At 44.7% G+C, this 25,934-nt stretch overlaps 1 protein-coding gene across 9 annotated transcripts in view; it reads left to right on the plus strand.

The window, feature by feature from the left end:
• AFF3 (ALF transcription elongation factor 3) overlaps positions 1 to 12,700 on the plus strand; it is a 628,609-nt gene extending 615,909 nt beyond the window's left edge. For all 9 annotated transcript variants that reach the window (XM_060412422.1, XM_042246414.2, XM_042246415.2 and 6 more), the window contains one exon: positions 3,387 to 12,700. In XM_060412422.1, the coding sequence (XP_060268405.1) occupies positions 3,387 to 3,508 (122 nt within the window). In that variant the 3' untranslated portion in view covers positions 3,509 to 12,700. The remainder of the gene's footprint in view (positions 1 to 3,386) is intronic.
• Positions 12,701 to 25,934: the final 13,234 nt, after the last annotated feature.

Here is a 25,934-nt window from a genome sequence, read left to right on the forward strand (position 1 = left end):
CCATAGCTGGGGATCTGAAATGCCGCGTGAATGAATTAGCTGACGGGTATGAATGTTCCTGGGCTTCCCAGGTGGCGCTAGTGGAAAGAACCGCCTGTCAGTGCAGGAGGCACAAGAGACACAGGCTCAGTCCCTGGGTCAGAAAGAGCCCCTGGAGGAGGGCATGGCAACCCACTCCAGTGTTTTTGCCTGGAGAATCCCTGGACAGAGGAGCCTGGTGGGCTGCAGTCCATACGGTCTCAAAGAGTTGGGCACGACTGAAGTGACTTAACACACACACACATGAATGTTATTGCCTATTCAAATGATAGCTGGTTACAACTGAAAAAAAAAAAAGGTTTTTATGGGTAAGTTGTATCTCTTTCTTTTTAACTAATTTTTATTGGAGTATAGTTGCTTTACAGTGCTGTGTTAGTTTCTGCTGTGTGGATATATATATCCCTTTTTATCTGATTTCCTTCCCATTTAGGTCACCAGAGAGCCTAGTAGAGTTCCCTGAGCTATACAGTAGCTCTATTTCTTTTAAATAATGTTTGTTTTTACTCATAAAAGCATGTTTAAACTGGTATGTATGTAACTATGGCTAAATTTGTAAAGTATAGAAAATAGAGAAAAAAAATTTTTAATAATCAGTAATCTTATCACGGGCTTCCCTGGTGGCACAGTGGTAAAGAACCCACCTGCCATGAAAGAGACCTGGGTCCGATCCCTGGGTCAGAAAGATCCCCGGGAGAAGGAAATGGCAACTCACTCCAGTATTCCTGCCTGGAAATTCCGAGGACAGAGGAGTCTGGTGGGCTACAGTCCATGGGGTCACAAGAGAACCGGGCACAACTTAGCAACTAAACAACAGCAATCTTATCACTATTAACATTCTATTGAAATGTCATCCAGTCTTCTCCAAATATGCAGGATTTTTACCAAAATAAGATCATAGTGTATGTACAGTTTTGCATCCTTTTTTTTCATTTTACATTATATCAGGCAGATTTTCCTGAGACTAGTTCACAAACACCCTGTATGATGGCCCTGTGACACTGTCTGATAGTGGTTATACAGTCGCTGTGTGTGTTAGTCACCCAGTCGTGTCCGACTCTTTGTGACTCCATGGACTGTAGCCCGCCAGGCTTCTTTGTCCATGGAATTCTCCAAGCAAGAATCCACTGGAGTGGATTGCCATTTCCCTCTCCAGGCACTCTTCCCAACCCAGGGATCGAACCGTGGTCTCCTGCATTGCAGGAGGAAGCTTTACTGTCTGAGCTACTGGGGAGCTGAGCTACTTTATACAGTCTTAAAGTAATCACAATTTCTCAAACCATTCCCCTGCTGTTGAACATTTATGTTACTTCCACTTTCTTCCACTGTTACAAATAACAGTATGATAGATAGCTTCATATAAATCATTGTTCATATTTCTGATTATCTTCTGATAGGAGGAAGATGTAGAAATAGAATGCTGAGATCAACAGGTATAGATTCTTTTAAGACATGCATTGTTATGAAAGAAAATGAAGTGATAGTCGCTTAGTCATGTCTCTTTCCACCCCATGGTCTATAGTGTGCCAGGCTCCTCTGTCCACAGGAGTCTCCAGGCAAGAATACTGGAATAGGTAGCCATTTCCTCCTCCAGCGGTACTTCCTGAACCAGGGATCGAACCCAAGGCTCCTGCTTTGCAGGCAGATTCTTTATTGTCTGAGCCATCAGGGAAGCCCTGACTGGTATATATGTTATTAATGTTCTCCCTACCAAGTTCCTGCTCTTTCTCCAGTACTGAGTGAGAGTTTTGTTCCCATGGTTATGTGCTTCTGAGGTTAAGACTGAGGAGTTCATGATGAGATGAGAGCCAGTGGCACAGATAGGCAGCTGGGCCCTGAGTACATGAAACTGATCATGTAACCAGATGGGACATAACAGCAGCTCAGGGATGGTGTACCCGGAAAACCCAGAGGGGAAGCCAAGGAGGTCAGTGCCAGGCGCCGAGACCAGCAGGACAGGCCCCCTAGAGGAGCTGGCACAGAACAGGACTTTGAAAAGCAGATAGTAGTCGAGTAGCTGAGATGGAGTCGGGGTGGGTGTCACAGGTGAATAAAAGAGCAAGGACAAACGCAAAGGTTTCTATGGCCGGTTTGGGAGAACCTGAGCCAGCCAGGCTCCAGATGGTGTCACCAGCTGCCACCTGTCCCTCAGCAGAGCCACGCCTCCAGTCTGAAGTCCACCTGGCTTCCCCCAACCTGCCCCTCCTCCCCGGCTCTGCTCCTGGCTTCCTGCCACACTGTCCTCCCTGCCACCTGGACCCTGGCTCTTCTCTGAGCCTCCCTAGCGGACCTCATTCAGCACATCCAGGAGCACCTTTCAAAACCTCCTCCCAGGTGGCTCAGACAGTAAAGAATCTGCCTGCAGTGCAGAAGACCAGGGTTCAATCCCTGGGCCGGGAAGATCCCCTGGAGAAGGGAATGGCAACTCACCCCAGTATTCTTGCCTGGAGAATCCCATGGACAGAGGAGCCTGGCAGGCTGCAGTCCCTGGGGTCGCGTGAGTCAGACACGACTGAGCGACAGACACTTTCCCCAGATTCTTGCTTCCAGAGAGTGCTCTTCAGCGCCCTGCTCGGTGCAGCGTGGCAGCCACGTGAATTGATTTGTCTCTGTCAGCCGCTAAGCTGCAGTCTCTGAGATGGCAGAGCCTATGCATTCTTCATCTTGGTGCCCTCTCTGACTCCACCCTTGGGCCCCTAGCATAGCGCCTTGGCAGTGATACATGTTTAAAGCAAGGACAAACCCAGAGAAGGTTCACAGACTGGCTGGCAACCTCAGTAGAGATGCCTCAGAACCCATCTGTGAACAAGGACCTACACTGAGCACAGGGAACTCTACTCAGCGTTTTGCAATAACCTATAAGGGAAAAGAAGCTGACTCATACTTCACATGGGACTGAATCTATGCTGTACACCTGAAACCAACACAACGTTGGAAATTAACTCTTCTCCAATATGATAAAAATAAAAGACAGTGTATACAAGCTGATTGATTGTTCCAAAAGCCAAAAGAGAAAAACAAACACCCATCCCTGATCTGCCTCCAGGAGCCTCAGATTGCCCCAGGGGCTCGGCACCTAACACAGTTGAGTACAGTGGAAAGGCTGACAGCTTCAGGCCAAGTTCAGGCCAAGTTCAGGGTAACAGGTGTCACTGCACAAAGGAGAATGCCGCCCGGGGAAGTCAGTTTTCCTTGCTTTCTGGCTGAATAGATGTCATTGGTTTGAATTAGAAGTCGCCAGTCGAGGGCTTCTCGGGACGTAGGTGAGCTCTCTGCTGGGGGCCTCCCGTCACGTGATGGGACCAGGAGCTGAGCGTGTATCCCCCTGACGACCCTCTCTGTTTCACCAGAATTCTTCAACGACCTGGACCTGCTCATGGGGCCGGTCACCCTGCACAGCAGCATGGAGCACCTGGTCCAGTACTCCCAGCAGGGCCTGCACTGGCTGCGAAACAGCGCCCACCTGGCCTAGACACCTGCCCCCTGGCTGCGGCGTGCACGCGTCTCCACGGATCGCCCAGCGTTTCTGGACACTGTGCTCCCCACGTTCCCGGCCACAGCATTTCTCGAAAGGCGGTGAATATTTTTCAGCATCGAACAGCAGTCTTTTCTCCCAGGGCATGTGTGTTTGTGTGTGTGGGTGTGGAATAAGCTGCCTGTGGAGGTGTGTAAGACACAACAGTTCTCTAGAACACATCTTTGTCTAGTTTCCAGAATCCCAGGTTAGACAAAGTGATCTGACGTTTCTGATCAGAGAACACACACACACACACACACACACACACACACACACACACACTTTCTAGTTCAAGCTAAACCGTGACTTCTTAGAATATTCAACCAAAATCTCATGGGTTAGTGAACCAGGTGCAATATAGCACACCAAAAGCTTGACTGCCAGTTAAGATGAACCCAGTTCTTATACTATTGATTACTTTCAGTATTAATATACTTTTCTCCCATTATTTTTTTATTGTCTGTATTAATGGGTATTTGAATAATGAAAATAAGTCAGTTATTTTTGTGCTGGACGTTTACTAGATTGCATGTTACCAAATACCCTGCCTTTTGTCTAGTCCCTCCCCTCCTCCATCCAATTCTCCATCTAACTCTACTACCAACTAAACATGTTAGACGCAAATGAATCGACTCCCATGGGCCTTCCCTGCCCCCCAAAATAGTATGACCATGACCCTGACCCTGAGATTTGGTGGGGAAAAAAAAAACACCTCTATGTCTTTGAAAACTCACCCAGAAGAAAGCAGCAGCAGCTGTGTCCCCGGGCTCGGTAAGAAACAACCCTCTGCACCTGCCAGGAGCCCAGCCGGCACGTGTGTTTCTTCCTCTCGCCACTGTGACCCCAGGGGCTGTGGAGCCCCGTGGGTTTGTCAGCCGATACTCTTCAACAAGCCTTTTCTTTCTCTGAGAGCTTTCTTACCCATGTTCTTGGCCAAATGAGGACATTGTCTAGGGTGTCCCTTCCATCGGAATCTGTGTCTGTTGCTTTGTCAGGCAGAGAACTGTTTGCTGCCGTGATTCTGTCTAATCCTCCCTGTCTTTGGAGAAAGTGCCGTGCGGACCTTGAATGCATTTTTGACCTGGGGGATGTATTTCAGGGTCTGATAAGCAGGTTGCTCACCACAGAGCAGGGGATCCCTGTAGTGATTGCAGTTTGTCTGGGGTGGCAGTGACCCGAACACCATGCTTAAGCCCCCGTGCATCCAGTACGAGTATGTCTTCCCCCGATTCTTTGTTTTGCTTTTTTTTAATTAAGTTTACATTTTAGTTTTTTCAACATTTTGTTTACAATGTTTGTCTGAAATTTCTTTTATTGGCTGAAATTTATTTCTTTTATTGTCTCTTGTCATATCCTAGATTTAGTGTTCTTGTTAAATATATTTGAATACAAAGATATTGGTTAAAAAAAAAAAGAAAGAAAAGAAAAACTCCTGGAAAGGAGGATATACCTTGCCATGCTTTAAAAACAAAAATAATGACCTTGATGCCTCTCACTTGACAAAATTACCCTAAGACAGCCTGAGAAAGACAGGTGATGGGGTACATGGAATAATCCATTTTTCAAGGTGATGGTAACGTAAAACATGTATATCAGATGCTAATGGTCTCACTGGTTTGGTTGTAATATTAACATTTCGTCAGCCTGATCTGTGGGTGGGAAATCAGATTGCTGTAATTCCCTAGCTCTAAGCACTGATTCAAAACTGTGCAAGTGATTGAACAGCTTTGGTGATTTGAAATTCATTTCAATGAACAAGTGAAGGCTTTGTGAAATTTGCATTTGGTGTTGGCCTTTAAGCAGCTGGAAATATTAACAATACTTCTTTTTTCACATTTATCCAACCGAGGTGCTTCTGACGTTCCTTTCACTAATTATTATTAGATTTCCCCTTCCCATTGGGATCTAACTTAAGAAATTTTTATTTATTTTTTGGAGGACTGAGGCTTAGTTCTACTCGCTGTTGCTGAATTCTGATGAAATGTTCAGACTTTCACATAAAAGGATGGCCCCCCCAGTGTCCCTTGTGCATCCCTGGGGTGCCTTTCTGATCTTATTCACCTTTAAGCCCCAGGCCACATGGTGGTATCCACATAGTGTGCTCACAAGTCAAGGCACAGGCTGCCTCCAGCTGGTTGTGCCAGCAGCCCTACATTAGGATGCCGTGAGCCGCAGTCATTTCCAACGAAACGTGAAACCAGCGGACTGGGGGCAGTCGCAGCGTGCCGTTGCTCTCACAGTCGCATTTCATTGGTGGAGCATGTTGGGGCAATGGTTGTTCCTTGCTTTGGCATCAGTGCTTTTGATAAGGAAGCATCTTCTGATCATTGCTGGTTCCTTTTCTTTAGTTTTGTTCAAAGTACAAATAGCTCTCTTGTGTTTTCTGGTTATGAAACTAATAGACACTCATGGTGAAAATTCAAACAATGCAGACAAGTGTAAAGTTGGAAGTACGCTGTCCCACCCCCCAGAGACAGCACTGCTCGCCCTTCCCTGTATATCCTTTGGGAGAGCCTCCCATTTAAATGTGGAATGTCTATCATCATTCCCTTCTATTTGAAGACATTATTTCTTCAGAAGTTCAGTACAAGTTCAACTGGCCTTATCCCTCCATGACCTGAATGGACCTGGATCACAATTGTTAGAAATATCTTTGAAAGAGAGGAACCCAAATATATTCATGATTAAAATGTGGGATTTGTTACCATTCGACACAGATCAGACTCACATGCAGAATTGTGTTTGGGAAGAGAGGTTCTGTTAAAACGTTATTTCTGGAAACTTTCAAATTGCAAACGGAAAGTCGGACCCACTATCTAAAGAGAAATGTACTGGAAAAAAAAATCTGAAAAGTTGACAAACTGTGTATTGGATTGAACATGTGGAATCAACGCAGTGAGCTTTTCTGCACTAAAATGTACCCTCTTATCTACAACAAAGATGTGTGTATTACATAACAGTGATGTGTACATTTCTGACATCCCATGCATAATATACACAGTTTGTATAAATACATACATTTAAAAATATATATGTACAGTACAGCTACCATAAAACTGTAGTATGCTTGAAGGATATGACCAGTGCCTAATGTTGAGTATAAGTCACTGCGTGTTTAAATCACCTCGGAAGTGCAGTAATTGTTATCAAATTAATCAGTGCAGCCAACCTTATTTATGAACCACATCTTTGAAACTGTGCAGTAGTATATACATATATATTTTTAAATAACATTTTTCACAGTTTTCCAGAGTTACTGTTGAAATCTGTATCACCAAAAAAAAAAAAAAAGCAAGATTTTTTTTAATGATGTAGACACTCTCCAAACCCAGTAATCTGTGTGTGATTTCCTGTTTGTAGATACCCAAGACACTTTAGCAGTCACCAGCCTTAATGCATGTACAGGATATTATTGTGACTTAATTTATCTGCAGTTTTTAATCCATGTGAAATTGGAATTTATAAACTGACTTGGATTAACTATGTCTGCCTTTCTAAGGTTGCAAATGTTACATTAAATGATTTATGTTGTAAATGAGAGCCATCGAGTTGTACGTAAACATATGAAAAAATGTCCACCAATTTCTGTGAATATTTTTACAAGGAAACTTCAGACTCAAAATATATTCAAATAAGCATTCTGGTCCCTAGTTCATAATCTCTTTAGAATGGACCTTGTAGTTTCATAAAATTTTTTAAATGATGCTTCCAACAGATTATCATTACCAAGTCTGATTTTTTCATGGGGGAAAAAAGTAATGTTTTCATTATTGGAAGTATAGTTTGCTACTTGTCTTTCCCATTTCCCACCATATTTACACACGTGTGTGAGAACACACCCACACTGTCCCAGAAAATGCTGAATAGGGAGCTTAAGGGGGTTATTTTGATAGCTACACTGATGCCTGTCCAGCCAGCAGCCCCGGGACACTGTTTTACTCAACATTCCGTAATGACAGAAGTTAATTCCCTCACTTGTGTCTACCAGGTTTTTCTAACTCTAACCAACGTGGTGGAGTAATGTCAGCAATATTTTCTTGAGTAAAATGAGAGAATTTTGAACTACTGAAGATAGAGATATTAGACCATTGGCTTTCCATGATACATATCTCCTCCATGTGAGAGCGTTTTTTATTAGCCTCATATTTTTTTACTCTTCTTTCTTCCCCTTTTCATTCCTTTCCTCCTCAAATTAAACTAAAAAGAAGTAGAAACAGGAACAGAAGTAAAACCGTTGCTTCATTTTGTCCAGCCTGTATCTTTATATTCAAATACGACAGCAGAACCCTAGCTCCGGGCACCATGAAGACCACCTCATCTCAAAGACGACCAGAATGGGGTCCTTGGCTTTGCTTGCTCCAGAGACCACTGAACTTGGCACTCTTTCAGAGGTGGTTTGGGCTAAGAAATATCCAATAATCTTTCAAGAGCTATCTTCCCCTCATGCAGTTTAGCCTACTACTCAGCTGAAGTCTATTCCCATCAGAATCCTATTTTTAAGAAGTGGTGGCCCAGACGGTAAAGAATCTGCCTGCAATGCAGGGAACCAGGTTTGACTCCTGGGTTGGGAAGATCCCCTGGAGAAGGAAATGGCACCCCACTCCAGTATTCTTGCCTGGAAAATCCCATGGACAGAGGAGCCTGATGGGCTACAAACCATGGGGTCACAAAGAGTCGGACATAACTGAACAATTGACATTTCACTGAATCAACTGGAGTCTTAAAAGATCTTTTTTTTTAATGAAAGGAAAAAAGCAACCCAACAACGTAAACTGCAATTCCAGCAATCTGGAGCCAGAGTTTATTTCCTTGTCTTCCCATTCCCAGAAGAACACAGTGTTTTGACATTACAAACTTCCTGACAAATAGCACAAGAAATGTTCAGACTTTTGAGATGTGTGTTCTCTTTGTTCAAACCGAATCCTTCTGTATATATCATCAGATGGGTTTGTTTGCTTGGCATAAGGGAAATTATAAAACTCTGTTCTCAAATGAAATACATCTGACCATGGTTTGGTTTGGGTTTTATTATTTAATTGGTGCTCTGAGGCAGCAGGGGGTGAATTTGGGGTCAGTTGAAAGGGGATATAGGCTCACAACTCTTACTTGTAGTAATGGGAATCAAGGGATTAAATCCCTCTACATTACTTTGAAAAGCCACCTCTTATGGCCAATTGTGAACACATTGCTCTGAGGGATGAATTCAAGGTACTAATTAATTGCCAGTGAACACAAGGATCAGCGTTTGTCTTTAAGCATCAGGAAAGAATGTTGAGACCTGAAAAGCCAGATCGCAGACTCATTTCTAACACAGGAAAAGCTCATCAGAAAATGCTTATATCCAGCTATGGTGTAAGATAATGCCAATGTTTTGAATTATCCAAGAGTGCTCTTTGTTTATAAAAAATAATCCCAATTATCTTACTTCTGTATTGGTTTCCAATGCTTTTTCAGTTTTTCATAAAACAGGACTGATTTTTTTTTTCTCCAGTATTGATCTTCTCTTTATTTCTAGATGCCCAAATGAGCAAAGAAAATACTTACCACTGAGGAATGTGCGTTACTTGACTGGGCAGAGTCTACCCACAGTAGCCAAATGTATGTGGCTTTTTAAAGAACATTCTTTGAGTCTCCTCTGTTACCTTCATCTGCAGCGTGAATGATCACCAAAGCTGAAGTATGACCTCATAGTTCAGGTGTCAAAAATCCTAAGCGTGTAACACACTCATCTTTAGGGATAGGAACTTCCTTAGCCTTACCAACTATCTCTGGGATCTATTTGTAGGGCAAGAAAACCACTATTAACACTTTCCTTTGAGTAATTTGCAAACTGATTATGAATCCCCTGAGGTCCCCAGGGCTGCCAACTCAACCCAAAATTTCCTTCTCTGTGAACTGGCTTGATTTTTTTTCATTCCTTTGGGTTTTTTTTTTTTTTTCCTTCTAATCAGTCAGATTCTGTATCTGAACTGTTTAGAAGAACAGTTACTAGAGACAGTGGGAACTTTAAGCAAACAGATTCAATATGAGAACTTGATGACGTTGAGGTTTGAAGGGTCAGGGGTAAATCAGGCTGCCTAGACACTCCTCCTTTGCTTGCTGCCCCCAGTTCTTGGATAAAGCCCCTCTCCACGATTCCATTTCCTCTGTGTGAAATGTAACCCAATTAGCTGCCGCGCCAAAGATCCAATTGCGGATCGCCAGGTTAGAGCAGCGGCTGGAGACCCCAGTTGTCGCCAGCAGCTGGAGTTAAGCATCACTGTGATAATAGAGGCAGCCCGGTCTCTTCTACGTACCGTGATGCAAAGGTGTGTGATGAGCAAGGTCCCAGCTCCGGCCCAGTTCTCTGGAACCAAGAGGATGACAGTGGGGTCTCCATGGGACCCCCGAGCTTTTGCTGTTACCACTTTTGAGTCCAACCTGCTAGTAGGCAGGGCTCTAATAGACCAGTGAGGGGGCAGGGGTGGAGGGGTCTGTCCTTGCCAGGTCCCCTGCAGGTGGTGGTATAATCCCACCATTCCTTTCCTCGTCCAGTCCTGGCCTTAAGAAACAGGGGAAGGAGGAACATGGGGTCCCGCTCCTCTTGGATGCCTCTTCAGTGAGAACACAGCCTGCCTCTAGACCACCAGGCTCTGAACATCCTGGTCTGGCCAGATGGCCCACGGCACTATCTTCTCACTACCCATTCTCACCTGGCTTTCCTTTGATGCCAGTTCTCTTCATGAGAATCTTGCCCCTCTGGTGGTGACTGTTTTTGTTTTGGGGGGCTGGTGGGGTGGAGGACAGCTGCTCTGGGAGATTTGTCCCTGAGAAAGGGGACTTGTCACACGGGTATGTCACAAGGGTATGTCACAAGCTTCAAGAAAGCCGAGACCCCTCCTGAGGAAAGGGGGGGTTTTCCCTCTAGTGGGCTAGATAATTGCCTCAACGTTATTGCTTAATTGTAGGCTAACCCTTACTCAGGCTCCCTGGAGAGGGAAAGCCAACCTGAGAACTCAAGTGACTTTGTGAGAATGACCGTTCTCCCTCCAGGCAGCAAGACAGAGCCCGGAAATCTGACCACTGACCTGACTCTCATCACCGAGGTCAAGCAATAAATGTTCAGTTGAGGTTTTCAGCTTCTGCCTAATATTTCTATTATTTAGACATGGGGTCTTCCTTGTGCCCTACCATCAGTGCTTTGAGCTTAGCCGAAACAATCATGAAACGCTCATTCAGAAGGGCCCCTTCTTGTCATACTCACTGGAAACCCCTTTCCTAGTCTTTCCCTAGGACGAAAGACTAACAGCTAACAGTCATGAAAGTTCCAGCCTGATTTAAGCCCAAATAATACCAGTACCCTTTTCATAGCAGCGCAACACCTGGGTGAACTCCAGGTATTCAGATTAATATTAGCATGAGGAGGTGGAGATTCGCCAGCTAGACACTCAGATTTCATCTCATCTCAGGCAGGATGTTAGAAAACAGACACGCCTACTACAGCGCGACAGCGGGTTACCGCCAAGGTTCTGTGAAATCAAGTTCAAAGTCACTCTCACACAGTTTGCCTCAGCCAGAGCAGGAATTTTAATCCCACCATTTTCCTTTTGCTGTGTCATCTTGGATGTTTATTCATGGAGCTGGCAATTCTAACTCAAGGTTTCAGTGTGGGGATATCAGAGGCCCCATGTGTCACACTAAACACCTTTTCAAATTCTGCATCTTGGTCTTGGGAAAGCTGCCAGCCACTTAGAAACCTGCTCATCCCCCGTGAGACATCGCCAGGCATGCAGCTGAAGCAGCCATCAAACCAAAATAAAGGGCCTTCATCTCCTCTTACAGGAATTGGTCTTAGGATTATTTCAACAATTGAAGAGGATTTTAAGTCAGACAGTTCTATACAGTAATTTATGCTGTAAAAATGTACATATTGTAGCATTGATTATAAACTGCTATATTTATTAACATCCAATACCGTTTTCATTTTTGTCTAGCTGTTCACTATTAAAAGAGCTTAAGTTCATTTTTGTTATGTGATATTCATTTGAGACTTCTTGTGAGAGCATTTGATAAGGGTAAAAAGCATAGGATCTGTGTTGATCATCACTATTTTAATCCAAGTAGTCATAATGGTCTGTTAAGAATCACCATGACACGCCCTACTCCTGATGAAATTTAGGAGTGCTTTCAGCTACATCTTTAATAAGGTGATTTTTTTAAAAAAAATCTTAACCCAAGAAATTAATAAAGAATGATGGCTTTAGCAAGGAACGCTTCTTCCAGGTTTTCTTGAAATTCGTGAACATTTTTTCCAAGGAAATGCCAGTGGACCCTCCCTAAGTTACCAAGAGCTCTTCCTCTTCCAGAGGGGTCTCATCTCCCAGCTGCTTCAAAGCCGCCTATAGTCCTGGAGGGAGGGTAAATTTTCCCTCCTTTGCTGGTTGCTCGGATCTGCTTACAGAAGAGCAAATTGTCTCCCTCTTGTATTAAAAAAAAGAAAACGCTGTCCCCCCACAGCTGTATTTTATCATATTGCAAAAAAACAGAAGTACACATTCAAATCATGAATTATTTGGGCAAGATATTAGGAAGGAGTAGAGGACAACTAATATCAAGGATTTGTCTGGGAGGATCTTATGTTTGGTCCGAGTTTAAATCGACGAGTACAAGCAAGGATGATGGAATCGCTGGCCATTTATTTAACCGTATGGAGGTTTTGCTGTGTCTGTAAGTCACATGAAACGCGTGCGGCACGGTTCTGGAACGGGGAAGCGTCTTTCTGTACTGTAACAGAGTGAGCGTTAAGGATTTGTGAGAATAAGCACTTTTATATTTGACAGTAAAAACTGATGCATCAGTGAAAAGTACTTTTTTTAATATCTCATTAAACCTTGAAATCCACATCACTCTGTCTCACACACATCCTACTGTCTCTTCCTAGAACCTCTTCCAAGTAAAATGTCCTTTCTCTTGTGTTACAGGATTTTGTGTTAAATGTCATCCTTTGTCACAGGCTATCTTTTCCTCTACAAAAGCCTGAAGCCCCCTGAACTGGAAGAATGGATAAAAGCATTTTAAAGAAAGGGGCACTGATCTAATAATGCTTTTGGCAGAAGTTCAGTGTTAGTTTGAAGTGAAAAATAAAGCAACCTGTGACGGAGCCTGGAATCATCTTGCTAAGAGAGTTTTTGATTGTTGTTTATTGTTTGTTTGTTTATATAGCCGAGCCTCGTTTATTAGCTGTTATGTGACTTAGTTCAAACGCAAACAGCAGATGGACATTGAAAATGGTCCATACTAAAGCTAACGTAAGCCTACATTTCTTTTTCCCTTTTCTTTTTTTTGTGTCTGACTTTTTAAGGAACTTTTGAACCGTTCTCCACAGAAGCAGCACTGTTATAGGTTCCCACCAGCAGTATATGTGAGTTCCAGCTTCTCGACACCCTCAACACACGTTACCGTCCTTTTTCGTAATGACTGTTCTACCAAGTGTTAGATTGTGGGTTTCACTTACATTTCCGTAATGACTACTGATGTATGTGTGTCAAAGAATTAGTCGCTCAGTCCTGCCCGACTCTTTGCAACCCCATGGACTGTAACCCACCAGGCTCCTCTGTCCATGGGGATTCACCAGGCAAGAATACTGGAGTGGGCAGCTGTTCCCTTCTGCAGCGACTCTTCCCAACCCAAGGATGGAACCCGGGTCACCTGCATTTCAGGCAGATTCATCTGAGCCACCAAGGAAAATCCAGCGACTCATACTGAGGTGCTTATTGGCCGTTTTAAAGTCTTCCTTGGAGAAACACCAATTAAATTAGCCATTTTTAACAGGTTATTTGTCTTTTGCCTTGTTGAGTTGGTAAGGATCTCTTTTGTGTTCTGGATATGAGTCCCTGATCAGATGTAAGATCTGCAAATATTTTCATTCTGTGGTCATTTTTTCACTTTCTTGTAATATCCTTTTGGGTACAGAAATGTTTTAATTTTGAAGAGGTACAAGCTATCTATTTGAAATTTGTCTCTTCTGCTTTTTCATCATAGCATATATAAGAAGGGTTTGCCTAACCCAAGGTTATGAAGATTTACTCTTATATTTTCCTCAAGTAATTTTAAAATTTTAGCTCTAAAATTTAGATATAGGACCCACTTTTGGGTGGTTTTTGTATATAGCATGAGAAAGGGATCCAGCTTCTTTCTTTTGCATGTGGATATCCAATTATCTTGGTACTCTTTGTTTAAAAGACTGTTCTCACCCTCATTAAATTGTCTTGCCATCCTTGTCTGAAATCAAGTGACCACGCACTAGAAGGTTTATTTCTGGTCTCTAATTCCATTCCAATGACCTCTGTCTTTCCTGTGGCAGCACTTCACTGTCTCAATTATTGTAACTTTGTAGTAATTTTTAAAATTGGAAACCCTGAGTCCTCCAACTTTGTTCCTGTCTTGTAAGTTGTTATGGGCTAAAAGTGGCCTCTTATTTAACCATCAGTTATGAATTAAATTTCCTGTAAATGCACTTGTTTCAATCGGGCAACATCTCGCCCAGTTTAAAAACAAATAAATGTGTGCCTTAGTCTCCTGGCTGAAGGAACAGCAGGAAAGTGCGGAATGCGTTCTTGAGCCAGCCACGCCCCGCCCACTTTCAGTCCCCATTCTCCAAGAGATGCAGCCCATACTGGGGTTCTTGGGCTGGCATTTGGGTATCCTGCTCCAAGCTGGAGCATTTGATATATGTAATAGTGTTTCTGAGGGTACAGTAGAAGTATAAAGTTGTTCCAGAAATTCTGTGCCTCCAGAGTCCTGCAGCCCCTTTCTGCCCCAGTGCTCTCTGCTCAGACACCCCAGCAGCCAGTGTGGACCTGGCACCTCGGCCGTTCTGTCCACTCCAAAGATACCACCTGGGCCGGCTGCCCGAGGTCACCAGACTTCCCAGTGCTTGACAGGCAGGCCTGACCCCCGCGCCTCTCTGGGACTTTTGCCTCATACATGTTTTATGTCTTTCTGGTCACTTTTCCTGATCTCGCGAGTCTAACAGATTCTCCTGTGATCATTGAGGGTGTGGGTTTTGCTTCATTGCTAGTATATGGGGACATAGAACAGAACAGATTTTGAATCTATATTTTAGATGTTTAAACACCCATGGCTGATAGATCTTGACAGTGTATTCCTTTTATCTACATGAAATATCCTTCATGGTCTTCTTAAGCTTCTGCTTCAAATTCTCTCTTGCCCCATGTTCCATTTCTATAGCACCATATATTATATATGGAAATGCATCATTTATGGTAACTTGCAGGTATCTTTTTCCATCCCAGGATCTCTTATTATCCTGTGTGGTTTTGCTTTAGGTTTGTCCCTAATCTATGGTTACAACACCGTATGGTTGAATGTAGGGTTTACCCACTGTGAGCACCTCCACATTTTTGATAGATGAATTTAACAGTCAGACTGGTTGTGACTTACTGACCTGCTTCAGTTCACCTGCCATCTCACTGCGAGTCCATTTGCCACAGTTCTCTGTAGTTGCTCACTTCTGTCTGTTGTTGGATGGAGCAAGTTGTATTTATTTTGCTTTTTCCTACTGTCTCAAGGACTCCCCAGAAAAGAGAAAAAAGGAACCCTACTTCAATGTCCTGTTAAATTAGGATGAAGACCCAGGGCAAGACCACTGACGGGCACAGGATTTCTATCTGGGCACTGAGTGTCCTGGGCTTAGACACTGGGGACAGTTGAATGGCATTGTGGAAACACTAAAGTCTCCTGAATCATACCTTAAAAGGATAAATCTTGTGGTATGTGAATTATAGCTCTATGTTTAAGGTACTGACTCCCCATTTGTTTTGTAGTTTCTTTTTTTTTTTTTTTCCAGCATGTGAGATCCTAGTTCCCTGACCAGGGATTGAACCCCCACCCCTACCTGTATTTGCAACTCGGAGTCTTAACAACTGGACTGCCGGGGAAGTCCTTGTTTTGTGGCTTCTTGTATCATAGTCCTTGAGTTAATTCTTCTTTCAGATCAGGTCTGAGATGTCAAATATTTGAACCCTTGCATGTCTGGAAAACATCTCATTGTGGGTCCTCACACTTGTATTGTTGTTACACTTGTGGAATAATGATTCCCAAGGATTTTCCTCAGAAGTTTGAAGCTATTTCCCCAGTTCTCCTCGTATCCAGTGTTATTTTTGTAGTTACATAGTCGCTCCCTTCTCTACCCTCCCCCTCCTACTCCCAGAAGCCTTCAGGGTTTTTTCTCTTTGTGCTTGAGCTCAGAAATGTCACTGTGAAATTGCTGATAAGAGTCTTTCCTTCTGTTTGACCTTGATTCTGCTCAGCTGCCTCCAGGACCCATACCTGTCCTCAGTCTGGGACCCTGCCTTCCGTTCCTGCCTGAGTGACCTCTCCCCTCCATGTTCTCTGTTCTCATCTGCTGAAGATCAGCTAAATGAATGTTGGCAGCTGTGGGGTTTGTCCTTCCGTTCTCTTAACCGGTGTTTATCCTTTCTGTAGCCTTGTCCATTTTTGCTATTCAGAGAGCATTCCTACACTCAGCCTTTCAACTTACTCTCTTATCAGCTTCAGTGCTTCTGCCCATTTACTGAGAATTTTATTTCAATCATCAAATTTTTCATTTCCAAGATCTCTAAAACATTCCTTTTTATGGGTGCAATATCATTTTATTTCTCTCTGAGGATTCTAATTATATATGTGCCAAATTCTTGTTCTGTCTGCTCTATTAACTCTGCTCTTTGGGTGTAAACTTTTCCATTTGTTGGGGCTGTAACCTCTCTCTCATGGCTTTTTCAAACGTTCAGGGGTCATTGGCTGCCTGCTCCACTTCACATCTGGTTTTCAGCCTCTCTGCCAATTCCTATTCACTGCATCTAGAGAGCGTCCCGTCCCACCTGGGTGTTGCCAGGGCCTCACCTGGCCTCCCCATCATGACTGTCTGAACCCAGTGCTCCATACTGGGGGACTGAGACCTCTACTGCCAGCTTCTCAACCTTCAGGGTGGAGAGGTGGCAGCTCCTCCATAGTGAACAAAGTGACGGTCCTCCCTGGATCCTCCCAATGTTCTTGATCTCCAAGCTCATCGCATCCTAGAGCAGCCCTCTGTCTTTTTAGTTCTGCACAACCTCGGAACTGTGGTTTCCTCTTCATGAGGATCCTTTCATCCTCAGAGATGCTTCATAGTTCCAGGAACTTTTAAGGCACTGCTTCTAGTTTTTTAGTGCAGTTTGTGGATGATGGTGGTGATGATGATGGTGGTGATGACTGTGATGGTGATGGTGGTGATGATGAAGATGATTGTGATGATGATTTTGATGATGGTGGTGGTGATGGTGGTGGTGGTGGTGATGGTGGTGGTGATGATGGCGGTGGTGGTGGTGGCAGTCATGGCGGTGGTGATGGTGGTGGTGATTATGGTGGTGGTGGTGATAATGATGGTGATGGTGAGGGTAGCGGTGGTCATGGTGGTGATGGTGGCAGTGATGGTGGTGGTGATGATGGCGGTGATGGTGGTGATGATGGCGGTGATGGTGGTGATGGTGGTGATGGTGGTGGTAGTGGGGATGATGGTGGTGATGATGAAGAAGATGATTATGATAATGATGATGAAGATGATTATGATAATGATGATTTTGATGATGATGGTGGTGGTGGTGATAATGATGATGGTGGTGGTGATGGTAGCGGTGGTCATGGTGGTGGTGGTGGTGATGGTGGTGATTATGATGGTGGTGATGGTGGTGGTGATGATGGTGGTGATGATGAAGATGATTATGATAATGATGATTTTGAAGATGATGGTGGTGATGATGGTGGTGATGATGAAGAAGATGATTATGATAATGATGATGAAGATGATTATGATAATGATGATGAAGATGATGATGGTGGTGGTGGTGGTGATTATGGTGGTGCTGGTGATAATGATGATGGTGGTGGTGATGGTAGCGGTGGTCATGGTGGTGGTGGTGGTGATGGTGGTGATTATGATGGTGGTGGTGACGGTGGTGGTGGTCATGGTGATGATTATATCTCTCTGGCCATCTTGATCCTTTCTCACCTTTAATAAAACCAAGCCTGAGTGTTTCCCAGTGGCAGGAGCATTTCCATACTGTGATCATTTCATACAGGAGCATTCCATACAGGCTTGATGCAGCTCAGGCTTCCTTGCCAGTGGTTCTGCATGGTGGTGGTCTGCATTCTTCCCTCTTCCATCTCCCTCACTTTCTGAGATTGCCTTGGACATCTAGACTCCATGTTGCTAGGAGCTCACTGAGGCTGCAGCCCCACCAGCAGCCACCTCCTTGGCAAGCCAGCTCTGGTTATCCTGGCCTTTGTGGCTCAGGCCTCCCCTGAGGAACCTCTTTGCCATTCAGTCCTGCGGCTGCTTCTCCACATCTCTTGTCAGTACATCCTGCAGGACCCCTGGCAGGTCCCTCCTCCCTACTGGCTGTTTCTGGCCTTTGTTGCTTCTGCCACATACATCAGTCTAGTATGGGGTGCTTTTTGTTTCCTACCCCTAATTTGGCCTTAAAAATGCTCCCTGGAGGCAGAGCAGAGATGTCTTCTCCATCACAGACCATGTGGAGACCATTTCTACCCTGGCCTTCAGAGAGCCACACCCAGAAACCAGGCAGTTCTAATCCACTGCTGGTCAACACAGCACCTTCTACCCTGAGTGTAAACCAGGGACCCATCCCAGGAAAAACAGCAGAGATCAGGTATAGTGCTGGGATGGGAGAGCTGGACCAGCACCAGGGGAACTTGCCCGTGAGCTGCCTGGACACTGAGATGTGGCCCCTGACTCAGGGCAGCTCAGAGAGTGAAGTGGGTGGCATGCAGTTGGATGCCTCATGGCCTCAGCCATGGGGAGGGAGAGGATGAGGGGTAGAGACAAGTAAAGGGATTCCATGCTTTCCACCGGAATGACTCTTACAGAGCCCGCTGACCTAGAGGGCAGCAGTTCACACTCAGCCACTGCGCCCCTACAGGAGTCATTTAGCCTGGACATTTCTAACACAGGACTTGGGGACATCTCTGTGGAGGCTGGTGTCATCTCAAAGCAAGTAAGTAAGCAAGGTAAGTAAGGCTAGACTGTGGGAAAGGTCCAGCAGGTTGAACACACAGGTGGACACCTGAGCCTGGACACAGGCCCTTCTCCTTGGGGAGGTGGAGGCAGGTAACAGCCAAATAGTGTGATTCACGGAGCGCTGGGAAGACAACTCTACCTCCCTTGATGACTGACAGCTCCTGGGCATCCACTTCCAGGCTCTTCTTTGTAAAATGCCTGTTTTCCCATGAAATGTCTCACAGGAAGTCCCTGACTCACCGTGACACCTTTTCACACTAGGAGACGATGAAGAGGCGGGGGTGCTAGGGAGGGCCAGACGCCCAGCAGAGGAGGGGGCTGCCCAGTGGAGGAGGAAGGCCCAAAGTCAAACCTGACCACTGCACCAGCACTTGCCCCCAGCAGGCCATTTGCCCGAGGTTGTTTGCCTTTACAAGGAGACCGTGACCCTAGGGAGGCCAGCTTTATGTGGACCTCCTAAACTGTCCTCTCCTCACGGGCAGGGCAGAATCTAAGAGGATATCCCCTGTGGGTAAGCATCACTGCCTTCCTGGGAGAGTTCAACATGTTTATCTTGGGCTCAGGCTTGTAATTATGATTTAGCGGAACACGGCTTCGGAATGTCTTTTCCTTCGTTTCATGTAAATTAAGTTGCTGGTGCGTGTGGGGATGTGTGTCTCTATTCCTAAGGGGAGTTGGAGAATTCATTACTTATTGTCTAAGAAGAGCTCTGTAGATAAAAAAGCTCTCTGGAAATGCAAGGTATTATTATTATTATTCGGTGTCTTCGATTTGTAAATCATGGTGGATGGGTTGTTCTTTTATTCCGTTTTGCTTTTGTATGAAAATGATAGCTTCAAACGCTAAGTTCAGCAACAGCCGATACAGATGCTGAAGAACACATGCAAGACAGAACACAGGTTTTTCTTTATTCACTCCCAGGGTGTGATTGGCATTAAAAATTCCAGCCAAGTAATCCGAGGCCCAGAGGCTGGCTCCAGGGATCCTACTGCCTGTGACCCTCAAAAAGTGCGTTAACTTCTCCGGGCCATGGCCGCCACATCTGGGAGGTTGACCAGCTGGATAAATGATCCTTCTGCTCCCTTGTTGGCATTTTGTGTGATATATCTATGTGTACATGCCTGCCATTGACTGACCCTCCTTGACACATGGGACATGGTGCTAAGGTCTCCGTACCCTGTCTGAAACCAGAGCTGTCAACCTGTCCAGGTCACACAACGAAAGGGCAGTGCCCACAGCCACTCCTCCCGTCTGCTCACGGTGCTTCCACATGGCTCCCAGACACAAAGACAAAGCACAAAGGAAGGCAGTTATAGGCTCTGTTCTCTCTCGTTTCCCTTCTGTAGCCACGTAACCCAACCTCAAACTGATCAAGAAATAAGAGGTGCTGGAAAGTGAAAATGTTAGTTGCTCAGTCATGTCCAACTCTTTGCAACCCCATGGACTGTAGCCCACCAGGCTCCTCTGTCCATGGGATTCTCCAGGCAAGAACACCGGAGTGGGTTGCCATTTTCTAACTCCAGGGGATCTTCCCGACCCAGGAATGGAACCTTTCCAACTGAGCCACCAGGGAAGCTTAAGAGCTACTGGAGATTTTCATCAATTCTCTTCCCATTTCCTCCTTTTTATGGTCCCAGCCTCTTTCCCTCCTACACAGGCTCAGAGAGGAGACCTGCTGACTGTCATACACCTGATTCCTAGAGGGAGGGGAAAGGTGGGAAGAAAAGGCATACATAGCTGGATAAATGCTGTGTATCTGTCTACCTTCTTATAATTCATATGGATCCATTAAGATTTGGGGGGGGGGGAGGTGGTAGGCCACAGGCTATGCTCAGATGAGTGTCTGTCAGAAGTCAAAACAAAACTTCCCCACTTTCAAGGAAGTCCCTCCCATCAGTGATACCACCGTGATAGTCTGACAGAGAGGAAGGTCTGAATCTATGCCCGTCCATCCTTGCCCACTGGACTAACACTTGATATCTATCTTCCCATGAGAGACTCATTCTGAAAATATACAGGGTGGCTCTGAAAATCTCTAAATCATTTCTGTAAACTGAAAAATTCCACATCTGAGGTGAACGACTGGGAAGTAGAAGAGGTGACGTCTGTAACCAAGAGCGTGTGTAAGTTATGATGCAGGGAGGACCCTGAATGGCAAGTGGATTCCTGGAACAAAATTCACAGATGTGGGTTTTGCATGAGGAATGGTGACCCCGGACCCTCCCAGATTTTGGGAAGTCCTGTGGACCATCCTGATCTTCACAACCAACGTAAAGGGCAATGGTGAACTGTGCAGATGTCTGCAAAGTGTGCAGAGAGCCTGGCCTTCATTGTTGAGTGAGTGAATGAATGAATTTGTAGATAATTCCTACCCTCCACATACTTTAGTTCAGTTCAATTCAGTCACTCAATTGTGTCCGACTCTTTGCAACCCTATGGACTGCAGCACGCCAGGCCTCCCTGTCCATCACCAACTCCCAGAGTTTATTCAAACTCATATCCATTGAATCAGTGATGCCATCCAACCATCTCATCCTTTATCATCCCCTTCTCCTCCCACCTTCAATCTTTCCCAGCATCAGGGTCTTTTCAAATGAGTCAGTTCTTCCCATCAGGTGGCCAAAGTATTAGAGTTTCACCTTCAGCATCAGTCCTTCCATGAATATTCAGGACTGATTTCCTTTAGGATGGACTGGTTGGCTCTCGTTGCTGTCCAAGGGACTCTCAAGAGTCTTCTCCCAACACCACAGTTCAAAAGCAGCAATTCTTCAGTGCTCAGCTTTCTTCACACTCCAACTCTCATATCCATACATGACCACCGGAAAAACCATAACCCTGACTAGACGGACCTTTGTTGGCAAAGTGATATCTCTGCTTTTTAATATGCTGTCTAGGTTGGTCATAACTTTCCTTCAAGGAGCAAGCATCTTTTAATTTCATGGCTGCAGTCACCATCTGCACTGATTTTGAAGCCCAAAAAAATACAGTTTGCCACTGTTTCCATTGTTTCCCCATCTATTTTCCATGAAGTGATGGGACCAGATGCCATGATCTTCATTTTCTGAATGTTGAGGTTTAAGCCAACTTTTTCACTCTCCTCTTTCACTTTCATCAGGAGGCTCTTTAGTTCTTTCTCACTTTCTGCCATAAGGGTGGTGTCATCTGCATATCTGAGGTTATTGATATTTCTCCTGGCAATCTTGATTCCAGCTTCTGCTTCTTCCAACCCAGCGTTTCTCATGATGTATTCTGCATATAAGTTAAATAAGCAGGGTGAAAATATACAGCCTTGAGGCACTCCTTTTCCTATTTGGAACCAGTCTGTTGTTCCATGTCCAGTTCTAACTGTTGCTTCCTGACCTGCATATAGGTTTCTCAAGAGGCAGGTTAGGTGGTCTGGTATTCCCATCTCTTTCAGAATTTTCCACAGTGTTTTGTGATCCATACAGTCAAAGGCTTTGGCGTAGTCAATAAAGCAGAAGTAGATGTTGTTCTGGAGCTCTCTTGCTTTTTCAATGGTCCAACGGATGTTGGCAATCTGATTTCTGGTTCCTCTGCCTTTTCTGAATCCAGCTTATACATCTGGAAGTTCACGGTTCACATATTGTTGAAGCCTGGCTTGGAGAATTTTGAGCATTACTTCACTAGCGTGTGAGATGAGTGTGATTGTGCGGTAGTTTGAGCATTGTTTGGCATTGCCTTTCTTTGGGATTGGAATGAAAACTGACCTTAGCCAGTCCTGTGGCCACTGCCGAGTTTTCCAAATTCACTGGCATATTGAGTGCAGCACTTTCACAGCATCATTTTTCAGGATTTGAAATAGCTCAACTAGAATTCCATCATCTCCACTAACTTTCTTCATAGTAATGCTTCCTAAAGCCCACTTGACTTCACATTCCTGGCTCTAGGTGAGTGATCACACCATTGCCTTTATTTGGGTCATGAAGCTCTTTTTTGTACAGTTTTTCTGTGTATTCTTGCCACCTCTTCTTAATATCTTCTGCTTCTGTTAGGTCCGTAACATTTCTGTCCTTTGTCAAGCCCATCTTTGCATGAAATGTTCCCTTGGTATCTCTGATTTTCTTGAGGAGATCTCTAATCTTTCCCATTTTATTGTTTTCCTTTATTTCTTTGCATTGATCACTGAGGAAAGCTTTCTTATCTCTCCTTGCTATTCTTTGGAACTCTGCATTCAAATGGGTATATCTTTCCTTTTCTCCTTTGCCTTTCACTTCTCTTCTTTTCTCAGCTATTTGTAAGGCCTCCTCAGACAGCCATTTTTCCTTTTTGCATTTCTTTCTCTTGGTGATGGTCTTGATCCCTGCCTCCTATACAATGTCACAAACCTCTGTCCATAGTTCTTCAGGCACTCTGTCTATCAGATCTTATCCCTTGAATCTATTTGTCACTTCCACTTTATAATCATTAGGGATTTGATTTAGGTCATCCGCTGGATCATCAAAAAAGCAAGAGAGTTCCAGAAAAACATCTATTTCTGCTTTATTGACTATGGCAAAGCCTTTGACTGTGTGGATCACAATAAACTGTGGAAAATTCTGAAAGAGATGGGAATACCAGACCATCTGACCTGCCTCTTGAGAAACCTATATGCAGGTCAGGAAGCAACAGTTAGAACTGGGCATGGAACAACAGACTGGTTCCAAATAGGAAAAGGAGAACGTCAAGGCTGTATATTGTCACCCTGCTTGTTTAACTTCTATGCAGAGTACATCATGAGAAACACTGAGCTGGAAGAAGCACAAGCTGGAATCAAGATTGCTGGGAGAAATATCAGTAACCTCAGATATGCAGATGACACCACCCTTATGGCAGAAAGTGAAGAGGAACTCAAAAGCCTCTTGATGAAAGTGAAAGAGGAGAGTGAAAAAGTTGGCTTAAAGCTCAACATTCAGAAAATGAAGATCATGGCATCTGGTCCCATCACTTCATGGGAAATAGATGGGGAAACAGTGGAAACAGTGCCAGACTTTATTTTTTGGGCTCCAAAATCAGTGCAGATGGTGACTGCAGCCGTGAAATTAAAAGACGCTTACTCCTTGGAAAGAAAGTTATGACCAACCTACATAGCATATTAAAAAGCAGAGACATTACTTTGCCGACTAAGGTCCGTCTAGTCAAGGCTATTGTTTTTCCTGTGGTCATGTATGGATGTGAGAGTTGGACTGTGAAGAAAGCTGAGCGCCAAAGAATTGATGCTTTTGAACTGTGGTGTTGGAGAAGACTCTTGAGAGTCCCTTGGACTGCAAGGAGATCCAACCAGTCCATTCTGAAGGAGATCAACCCTGGGATTTCTTTGGAAGGAGTGATGCTAAAGCTGAAACTCCAGTACTTTGGCCACCTCATGCAAAGAGTTGACTCATTGGAAAAGACTCTGATGCTGGGAGGGATTGGAGGCAGGAGGAAAAGGGGACGACAGAGGATGAGATGGCTGGATGGCATCACCGACTCAATGGACGTGAGTTTGAGTGAGCTCCAGGAGTTGGTGATGGACAGGAAGGCCTGGCGTGCTGCAATTCATGGGGTCGCAAAGAGTCAGACATGACTAAGCAACTTAACTGGACTGAACTGATACAAAAATGGTCTAGTGGTTTTCCCTACTTTCTTCAATTTAAGCCTGAATTTGGCAATAAGGAATTCATGATCTGAGCCATAGTCAGCTCCCTGTCTTGTCTTTGCTGACTGAATAGAGCTTCTCCCTCTTTGGCTGCAAAGAATATGATTAATCTGATTTCGGTGTCGACCATCTGGTGATGTCCATGTGTAGAGTCTTCTCTTGTGTTGTTGGAAGAGGGTTTTTGCTATGACCAGTGCATTCTCTTGGCGAAACCCTATTAACCTTTGCCCTGCTTCATTCTGTACTCCAAGGCCAAATTTGCCTGTTACTCCAGGTATTTCTTGACTTCCTACTTTTGCATCCCAGTCCCCTATAATGAAAAAGACACCTTTTTTGGTTGTTAGTTCTAGAAGATCTCATAGGTCTTCATAAAACCGTTCAACTTCAGCTTCTTCAGCATTACTGGTCGGGGCATAGACTTGGATTACTGTGATATTGAATCGTTTGCCTTGGAAACCAACAGAGATCATTCTGTCATTTTTGGATTGCATCCAAGTACTGCCTGTTGGACTCTTGTTGACTATGACGGCTACTCCTTTTCTTCTAAGGGATTGTTGTCCCCAGTAGTAGATGCAATGGTCATCTGAGTAAAATTCACCCATTCCAGTCCACATACTTACTGTCTAGAAAAATAATATTTCTTTCTTACTCTGATGAGTTTGTTAATTCATGGAACTAGCCTGCTGCGCCCCACCAAAAGTAAGACTTTCCAACAGAATGTATTCACTTCAAACATTTTAAATGGGAAAGCAAAGAAAGTAAAAGTATCTCAGTTGTGTCTGACTCTTCATGACGCCATGACTGTAGCCCACCAGGCTCCTCTGTCCATGGGATTCTCCAGGCAAGAATACTGGAGTAGGGTGCCATTCCCTAGGGATTGAAGCCAGGTCTCCTGCATTGCAGGCAGATTCTTTACTGTCTGATCCACCAGGGAAGGCCACAGGGGAAGCAAACAAAGGCACAACTAGTTGAGTATTTGTATACCATGGTCAAAGGGAACCCTGACCAGTGCGTGTTAGATCAAAAGTCATCTTCTCGTTTGGACCTTGCAAAGTAAGGAGTCAGCCCTGGGGAGCTGTCTGGTGAATTATGGGATGTTTAGTGATATCCTTGACCTTTACCCACTAAATGATACCAGTTGCACCCCTCTCCAAGTGGTGACCATGTACATTGTCTCCAGACGTTACCAGCAGTCTCTTGAGGGGAAAAAAATCTCCACACATTGAGAACCACTGCTTTGGAAGATAATCCAGCATCTTTGATATATAAAGACCCTCAGTGATCTGGCCTTGGCCTGTCTTATCTCAGCCCTCTCATGTGTCCCCATTGAGGGCTCCAGTCATGCTGAGCCCACTTGAGGTCTTTGGACTCAAGTCCCAACCCAGCACCTCCATGCCTTTGTACAGCTCCTCCCACTTCCTAGATGTTCTTTCTGCAAATTCACTCAGCCAATCCCTTATTAGCCTTCAAACCTCAGACAGGCATCATCCAGACCACCCCCCTCCCCCACCTAGATACAACCTTCATTTGCTTCTCTGCCTCCTGACATCCGAGAAAGGGGCCAGCTTCGGACCCTGGAATCACCTTGCTCAGAGCTCCATGCAGCCCCTTCCTCTACTACGTGGTGCAGACTTTTTTGGCCCCAGAATGTGAGCTAGTTTGCTGGGTTC

The sequence above is a fragment of the Ovis aries genome, chromosome 3 (genome assembly GCF_016772045.2).
Source record: "Ovis aries strain OAR_USU_Benz2616 breed Rambouillet chromosome 3, ARS-UI_Ramb_v3.0, whole genome shotgun sequence".
NCBI lineage: Eukaryota > Metazoa > Chordata > Mammalia > Artiodactyla > Bovidae > Ovis > Ovis aries.